The sequence below is a fragment of the Pinus tabuliformis genome, chromosome J (assembly GCF_031772625.1).
Source record: "Pinus tabuliformis cultivar Carrire ecotype Pingquan chromosome J, CPIR1, whole genome shotgun sequence".
NCBI lineage: Eukaryota > Viridiplantae > Streptophyta > Pinopsida > Pinales > Pinaceae > Pinus > Pinus tabuliformis.
In genome coordinates, this window is record NC_142295.1 from 427,023,411 (window position 1) to 427,032,471 (window position 9,061).

Consider the following 9,061-nt stretch of genomic DNA (forward strand, 5'->3'; position numbering starts at 1 on the left):
ATAAAAAGGCTTCTAAGGATCAGTTGGAAATATTTTGCTAATCTTTTTTAGCTCAACTTTGGAGCTATTCCATTATTCTCTCTCTCACTCACTCTTGGTCGCTTAGATTTCCTTGGAAGCACTCTAGATTTGGATCAAGGAAGTAAAAGAAGGGAAAGGAAAAGGAAAGGAAAGCAAGGATCAAGCAAGGAAAAGAAGAATGAGGCAACTTCAATAGGAATACTTGTAGGTAACATTTTGCATGTGTCATTTCGTAGCCGGGTTGGACATGCATGTATTTTCATGTTGATGTATGGTTCTCTTGTTGTCGGTGGCATGGTTTTGTCAAGTTAAGATAGGGGTTTTAAGCCTAGCCTTGACTTTTTCTGGATTCCATCATGTTCGGATGTTAATTTCAGTTTTTGAGATTTTTTTTACCGGATGTATTTCATAATCCCAGCTAGAGGTGGTCTCAAGTTCCATTCCCAAAGGCCTAGGAATCCCTTGACTGGTTTTGGCGGGATACATGATAAATCCTGACTGAGAAGTCTTGTTTTAGGACATAGTGATCCAAGTTTGGATTATGGTAAAGCTTGAGAGACTAATCTCAGTTTAGGGCCTAGTGATCCGATATTTGATTTTGGTAAAGCGTAAGAGATAAGGAGACGGAAAATTCCTTAAGGATAGTGATGGATCCTAGATGGCATTCCAAGTTCAGTTCGGTTGTGATCAGAGTAACGATTTCGGTGTGATAACGGTTTGATGAGGGTAGAGGTGGTTTAGCCTCTGGATTCCATTGGTTTTTCTTGGATTGCTTGTTCTATGGGATCCCACATTTATTATTGGAATATGGCATGGGGGTAAATAGCTAAAAAAGAGATTTGGTTCAACCATGTCTATGGTTGGGTGGTACGTGGAAGTCCCGAACCTGGTCGAATTTGCTTATGATTAATAAAAGCTAAGTTCTCTTACTTTTTCACTTGTTTATATATGGACTTAATGGTTGTCATGTCTCTGCTATTTACATGGTTTTATGCTGGTTATAAGCATGGTTAAATGATTGGTTCATGTCATGGTTATTTCATGTATTTACTTGTAACTGTTAAATGGATGGATGAAAGACCTAATGAATGATATAGCAGTTCAATGGAGAAGGAGGTGATCCTTCTGGTTATCTTTCATAAGTTCTTTCAGTCATTTATGCTTTGTCTTGTATCCTAGACCTGTAGGTTGCATTGATGTCAAGTGTTTGACATAATGTCAGTCCCAGTTGGGGATGCTTAGGCTTAGTACTGAGGTTGACTTTTTATTTTTTTATCTTGTCATCATTCCTTTGATTGATTATGGAGGTTGTAACAAGTTCTAGGCAGAGGTTAAGATTCTAGGCTAGAAAAGTGGCTCAAATCTCGGGGGCGCTGGCATAGGTCTACTGAAAAGAGTCCAGGGATGCTGGAACATAGTCCTGTGAGAGCGATTTTTTATTTTGGTCGTTGTCTTTCCTATAGCATGAGAGAAAATTTCGTTTAAAAGGCTTAAATCCTTAGTGGGACTTAAGGACAGGATGTCTGAGTGGCTGACATGTCTCCTGAGGGTTTTGTTTCTTATGTGGATGGGTTTGTTTGATGTGTTCCATCAATTCCATTCCCTTACGGTCACCAAGGAAATTGAATCCATTATAGTGACCTCTCTCATCACATGTTTACCATGAATGGTTGATTTCTTGGGTGGACCTAGGAGGAGGGGGTGTTATAGTCCAACTCCTCCATAGTCAAAACACTTGAAGGGAAACTTCCATTTATATTTACCTGAGCCACACTTTAGTTTTCTGGCTAGTTGAGCCATCTCCTGATTAGATTCACTGCTAGAGCAACCTTGATGAAAATTGTGCTCCTTTCCCTTACTGGATACTCTGGATGCTACTTCCTTCGGTTTAGATTTCTCCATTTCCACTCTCATATCATAGGCTGTGAGCATACCATGTAGTTGATCCATCTTGAGATCCTTTAAGTCAGGCATTTCTTCAGTAGTTGATATTTTGACATTAAATCTCATGGGTAGAGATCTCAATACTTTTTGAACCATCATCTCTTCCTTAACTTCTTCACCAAGTCTTCTAATCATATTAACCACTTCATCAAATCTGAGGAAGTATTGTGCTATGATTTCAGTCTCAGTCATCTTCAAGTTTTCAAACCTCATTCTGAAAGTCCAAAGTTTCACTTGCTTAACTTTGTCATCCCCTTGATGACACTAGTTAAGATTTTCCCACATTTTATAAGAAGACTTACAATACATAAATTTCACAAGTTCCGATTAACTAATACCAACAATAATGGTATGATTTCCTTTACCATTTCTCAGATACAGTTTCTTGCCATCTGCATCAGTGGGGGGAATATTAGGGACATTTTATTTTACTAGTACTGAGGTCCAAATATCTACCCCCGGGGACATAAGATATGCCTCCATTCTTACTTTCCAAAAAGCATAGTTGGCCCCATCAAATACTGGTATCCTACTTGAGTAAACTTCTTGAATCCCTTGCCTATTCATAATTCCTTATGGATCTACCTTCTAGTGTTTAAAATATTCCTGAAGGAACTTGGCTCTGATACAATTTCTTGAAATAAGGAATTCCTGAGAGGGGGGATGAATCAGTAATTTAAGAAACTATTAAGTTTATTTTCTTACTATACTTATATAGTCCCTTCTTATGTTCTTTCACATGTGAGATAATTCATTCATGAAAAGGTGAATCAATAAACTTTCAAACACATATACTCAAATAACAATCTCATGAGTAGCACACATTTGACATAGTGTTTTCACACGGAAACCCAGAGGGAAAAAAACAAGAACTTATTGTTTGTTTTATGAGGTAAATCAAGCACCAACTTAATTACATCTGTTTTTTTGTGAGCATCCACTCACTGGAAGCACCGACCCCCTTTTTTAGAAGGCACCAACTTTCCAAGAGGCACCAACCTTCCACTTACACTGTGAAAAGTAAAACATTTAATCTACTTTTACCGCAAATATGTGGTAGATCATGGGCTACATAGAAATCCTAAGCGAGAAACTTCAATATTTAAGTTATTTTAATTTTATATAAAAATAAAAGCCTGACAAATCTTGGAATTCACGAGAAAATACCCTAAATGAAAATTTTCAGTTTCTAAACAGTTGATTCAGTTACTTCCTCCTTCCCTACAGATAAAACATATCAGTAGGGACCAGAAGTCGAAGAGAAAAATGAGAGAGAGAGAGACCAAATGCATCTAAAAGGAGGATGAAATAAAAACTGAGAACCTTGGATAGGATGTGGTCAAGGTGAAGCAGGACACAATTATAAGGGTTTTCTTGAGATGGACTGAGAGCTAGTGGAAGCCCTAAAGTTAGTAAGTTATTGGCTGGACTCGGTAGTCTGGAGGCCTCTGAACAAAGTGTTTATTACTAATTGTCTGGAAATTGAAAAGGCTTGGAGGGAGAGTTGGACATAATTTCCAACCTCATTTGTTGGGAGGAGGAGTCTTCTTCCCAATCGATTTCCCTGGCTATCCAAATGCAATCAGATAAGTACATTATTGGTTTTGGAATCTATATTTATTTGGTATATAATTAAAGTTTAATGAAATTTTAATGGTTATATGTTGACATGATCTTTTTAGAAATAAATATACTATGGTGATAATTTCAGATTTTAGATTTCTGCGATTGGTAGGTTGTTGTAATAAATTTTTCATATACATCCCATCCATGTTGACTTGAAGATCGAGGTTTCGAACCTACAACTAAGGTTCATCATGGTGATAGTCAAATTATAGTTGCATTCAATGGAAAATGAGGAAATTTATGATATGTTTGTAAATAAATAAAGATAGTTTTGAGAAAAGAATTGAAAGGTCTTATCATTGAATTAGAATGGGAGCAAGTGTTAAAATGTTATAAATAAACCCTTCCAAAATATAACTAAGTATGTAGTCAGTAAATAACAAATTGTTGTGGTAGGTAATGGTTGAAGATGAACAAACCAATGTAGGAAAACAACTAAGTGATTGATTTGGTCCTTGACACACAATTAATTAGACTTGTAAAAGAGAAAAATAACTCATTTTACCAACAAATGAATCAAAATACATAATCATTAATAAATTCAACCACATGTGTATGAAAAGAGAACTGGAAATAAACACTTACGAATTGGGTTAGCTATTAGGCCAGGTCATTCCAGTAACCTCATAGATAGTCCTAGGTTTGAGACCTGTATTATGAAAACTGATTTGTTTTCTAGAAATTAACAAATACAAGTTCATACCTACGATTACAAGGAGAAAAAGAAAATAATACAATTCTTTTATGGAATTAGGTGCTTCATTGAATTAACATGATTAATAATAATTTGATAAAGGAAGCTAAGAAGGAATTACAGAAGGTACTAAATATTAGGCACAAAGTCTTTTTCCAGATAAAAAATAGAAGAAAAAAAAGTTCCTTTCACCATAAATTAATCGAAAAATTTAAGAATACATGAGAACTTGGCAATAATTCTTGGTATTGAATAGGATGGTAACTTCTTGGAGTTCAAAGCCCCAAACCGTGACTAACGGCGCGCCCTGTGACGGAACTCAACAGTTGCATGGACCGTTCTTTTGCAACTGTCGTTTTCTCCGGGTTTACTCTCTGTTCCGAGGTGTCTGTAGATCCTAGGAGCAGCTGGCAATGGAGGATACTGAGGCCGTCGATTACTCCGCGGACCCATTGGAAGGGGTCTCCATCTGGCGCACCCCACTTGAAGCATCCGGAGGTATGTACAACTCAGACTTTTCTGATCAATTTCCACCGTTTCCGTTCAGTGAACCGCATTCGCATCCCCTTGTTGTCCTCCCGGACGACCCGCCAACTTGGCCTGCTCTTACCACACCCCCGCACTCTCCGGCAACCCTAGGGTTTGTTTCAAGCTACATCAACCCTATCCCTGATTCACTTCCTCTGGTCACGGGTTCCTTACCCCTCCATTATCAAAACCCCTCTCTACCTGGACCCTCTATCGGCATCCCTGTCTCCATCGGGCACTCATCCGGCAGCTTCACTGCCGTACCTCCGCTCACTGGCCTCCCATCGTCTTCAGGACCTCACGGCCCCTCTTATACGCCTCGATTCCCGGCGACGCAGCAAGCAAATTCCCCACCTTCGGGTCACCCCACCCGCGATCCCCCTCCTCGGGGCCCTAAACGAAAATACAAGTGCTTCAAATCAAGGGAGGAGGACGTATTTCTCAGATTGGAAGAAGATATTCGCTGGGGTGAGGCCATGGATTTTGCAGATTGTGTTCTGGTCGGTCGCATCAGGGGCCGAAGTTACTCGGCAGCACGTTTGAAGCAATGGGCAATGGATGTTTGGGGCCACCATTTGGTGGATATCCCCTTTGTGCAGACCTTCGTGCGGGGATGGTTCACTCTCTGGTTCGCGCGTGCAGATCATACTAACTGGGGCCTATCATCATATTGGAATTTTGACCATGCTCCGGTGCTACTCAAGAGATGGACTCCTCTATTCGACCCTGAGACAGAGAAAATTGGCATCGGACCGGTATGGATTCGGCTACCTGGGCTACCCCTCCAGTACTGGTCAGAAGACATCTTCAAGAGGATTGGTAATGCCATTGGCGGTTATATGGGCTATGATAAATCCTATCAGCAAACGGGAATGATGGCCTACGCCAGGATACTCATTAACCTGGACACGAGAGGCGGACTGCTGGAATATATTACAATACAATGGAGGGATACTGAACGCAAGCAAATCATCGATTACGAAGGAGTACCATACAGATGTCGTCGTTGCCATCAAGTTGGCCACCTTTACAGAGATTGCCCTCTCCTCAAGAAATCAGTTTCTAACGGCTCGGAGGATGCAGCCCCACAGATGCAGGACATACCACCTAAGACTCATCCTGCACAGGCCTCTAGGGAACAGGATCGCCCACAGACCGTGGAGGAACCAGGAAACGCCGGGCCATCCGACAATGCTGGGGATCCCTCTGATCCGCCTTTGGCCTCGCCACAACTGCAGCCATCAACTGAGCAAGAGGACTTGGAGCAATCGGGTAAGTTTCCTATCTATTCTCCGTCCTCTCCTCCTTCATGTATGACTTTGGGCATATCATCTCATTTCACTGCATCTGCATCCAACATTACTTTATTTCCCACTGCATCCCCTGCATCCACTCCACTGAATAATCACAATCACTCCACTCTCACATGCACCCTACCACTCCCTTCACCGGTGGCTCGTCCATCCAGAATCACTTCGACTCTGGCCTCCCTTTCATTAAATTCATCACCATCTCCTCCCCGATATTCCCTCCGCCCTCACACAAAGGACAAAGGTCCGGATGCAGTTGGACTTGATCTGAACCGCATGTCTATATCCCACAAGACTTCCAGGGGTAGACCCTCCCGCATTACCAAGGCTAGGCATATTGCTGATGAAGAAGTCGCCCTGGGGCAACAGCAGACCATCTTACGGGCCCTTAGAGCGAGGAATGGCCCAGCCCCCCTCCCCTAATGAAGTTTCTTTCTTTCAACTGCCGGGGTTTTGCTAGTTCAGCCAAAAAACTAGCACTTAGGAGACTACTCCTATCATCACAGATGGACTTCATTTTTCTTCAAGAGACTCTCTGTCAAGCAGAACCCCTCATTCACACTCTCTCTGTCTGGCTCCCTTCCTGGACCTTCCATGCTTTGGATGCATCCGGAAGATCTGGGGGAATGGCCATTGGGGTTAATAACAAAGTTGCGGAGATTAAGAACACTTTTGGAGGAAGAGGGTTTATTGGTCTAGATATCTGTGCTCATTCTGCTGTAAACGATATCAGGATTATCAATGTATATGGCCCATGTACAGACCGAGCCAATTATTGGAGTTCTTTACTTGCATCAGAGCTGCTCCAGGCAGACAACATTATTCTTGGAGGAGATCTCAATTTCTCGCTCGGATATAGTGAGTCATGGGGGCACTCAGCCCAGGTCGACACCCTCACTGATACTATATCCAGCCTTCTAGAGGATCATCACTGGGTTGACATATCGTCTGCCAAGCTCCAATATACTTGGACAAACAACAGAAGTGGAGACCAAAGCCTTGCAAGAAGACTGGACAGATTCCTTATCAAGGAATCCCTGGTTAATGATCTTCCCAGAGTTCGGCAATGGGTTGGAACGGGAGGCATTTCTGATCATCGACCGATCTACTTAGAAGCTGAAGACCTAACCCATAAGATAAAGATCCCTTTTAAGTTCAATGCCTCTTGGTTACAAGATCCCTCATACATACAATTGGTGCATAATTACTGGCAATCCAATGCCATCGGAGAAGGTGAGGACATTTCAGTGGGATTCGTAAGGAAACTCACATAACTCAAACAAATCACCAAGAAATGGGCACACCGAAAACGCCTTCAGGACAACCTGACTTTAAAGGAGGCTGAAAGGGTCATTGTTGAATTTGAAGAATCATCAAATGGGACTTTCCCCTCCACTGAAAGCAAGGAGAATTTCACCTCCCTTATTGCCAAACGCACTCAAATCTTGAAGGAAAGGGAAGAAAGCTGGAGACTTAGAAGCAGAGCTATATGGCTCACAGAAGGAGATGCAAATACCAAATTTTATCACAAGTTTGCAAATGGCCGCAAAGTTATTAACACTATTTGGGAATTAAAGAATGATGAAGGGGTCACTGTCACCTCACAACAGAATCTGGCTAGATTGGCCACTGAGCATTTTAGAGGCATTTACAAGGCACTTGAAGAGGCTAATATCTTGGAAATCATGAGAGTGGTTGAGCTCTTCCCCAGATATATTGAACAAGAAGATGCTGATGAACTGTAGAAGGAAGTGACGATGGCAGAATTAGAAGCTACCCTGAAATGGTTCAAGAAAGATAAGAGCCCTGGTCCAGATGGATGGACCATTGAGTTTTATCTTGCATTTTTTGATCTTTTGGGCACTAACCTCCCGAATATAGTCGAAGACAGTAGAAGAAGAGGTAGTATATCCTCAGCCATTAAATCCACCTTCATAGCTCTCATTCCTAAATCAAATGCCCCCAGTACATTTGATGACTTCCGCCCTATATCACTCTGCAATTGCCTCTACAAGATTATAGCTAAGACTATTGCCAACCGTCTCAAGCCCATTCTATCGCAGCATATCTCCGCCGAATAATTTGCTTTCCTGCACCACAGACAGATCCATGAGGCCATTGCTACTGCTCAAGAGCTCATGCACACCATGCAGATCAAAAAACAAAAAGGAATGATCCTCAAGGTGGATTTGTCCAAGGCTTTTGACAGAACAAGCTGGCTATACTTACGGCTGTTGCTCACTCACCTGGGCTTCCCTTATGAATTCATCAAATGGACCATGATTTGTATCACTGATGTATCATATAGTGTTTTACTAAATGGGGAAGCCTCCTCTTTCTTCACTTCAGAGAGGGGACTCAGACAGGGATGTCCACTCTCCCCACTGTTATTTTTACTCATTATGGAAGGGTTGAGTCGAATCATTTCATCTGCACGAGATAGACACCAGTTATCTGGTATCAAACTTGCAGACCATCGTTTCCTCACTCACCTTTTATTTGTTGATGATATTCTTATTTTCCTGAATGGCAGCGTTGGAGACTCCACTACACTCCATAACTCATTTCTTCTTTTTCAACATGCTACTGGTATGAAGATTAATGTTCATAAATCCACCATTACTACTTTTGGATGCTCTATCAATGAAATAGCTTATGCCAATCAGTGATTTCCTTATAACAGCTTGACCTTGTTAGAAGGTATTAAATATCTTGGTTTCAGACTGAAACCTAATGGATACAGAATAGTAGATTGGTTATGGCTAATAGCCAAGGTGGAAAAGAGATTACAAGTTTGGTATCACTGATACCTATCTCCAGCTGGCAGACTGATACTTATTAAAGCTATGATTGAAGCCACTCCAGTATACTGGATGGCTCTCACATGGATTCCCAAAGGCATACTCAACAGATTACAACATATTTGCAGTAAATTTCT

The 9,061-nt window shown here is 41.4% G+C and overlaps 1 protein-coding gene across 1 annotated transcript; it reads left to right on the forward strand.

Annotated features, from left to right (window-relative positions):
• Positions 1-6,749: 6,749 nt before the first annotated feature.
• LOC149227646 (uncharacterized) lies at positions 6,750-7,868 on the forward strand. Its single transcript, XM_089380563.1, has 2 exons — positions 6,750-7,356; positions 7,492-7,868. Exons 1-2 carry the CDS (start codon positions 6,750-6,752, stop codon positions 7,866-7,868), a joined length of 984 nt encoding a protein of 327 aa, XP_089236689.1.
• The last annotated feature ends 1,193 nt before the right edge of the window (positions 7,869-9,061 follow it).

Coding starts and splice junctions, on each gene's coding strand:
- LOC149227646 (XM_089380563.1), top strand. CDS start 6,750: ATGGCCATTGGGGTTAATAACAAAGTTGCGGAGATTAAGAACACTTTT. Junction 7,357..7,491: donor ATCCAATGCCATCGGAGAAG/GTGAGGACATTT, acceptor TTGAATTTGAAG/AATCATCAAATGGGACTTTC.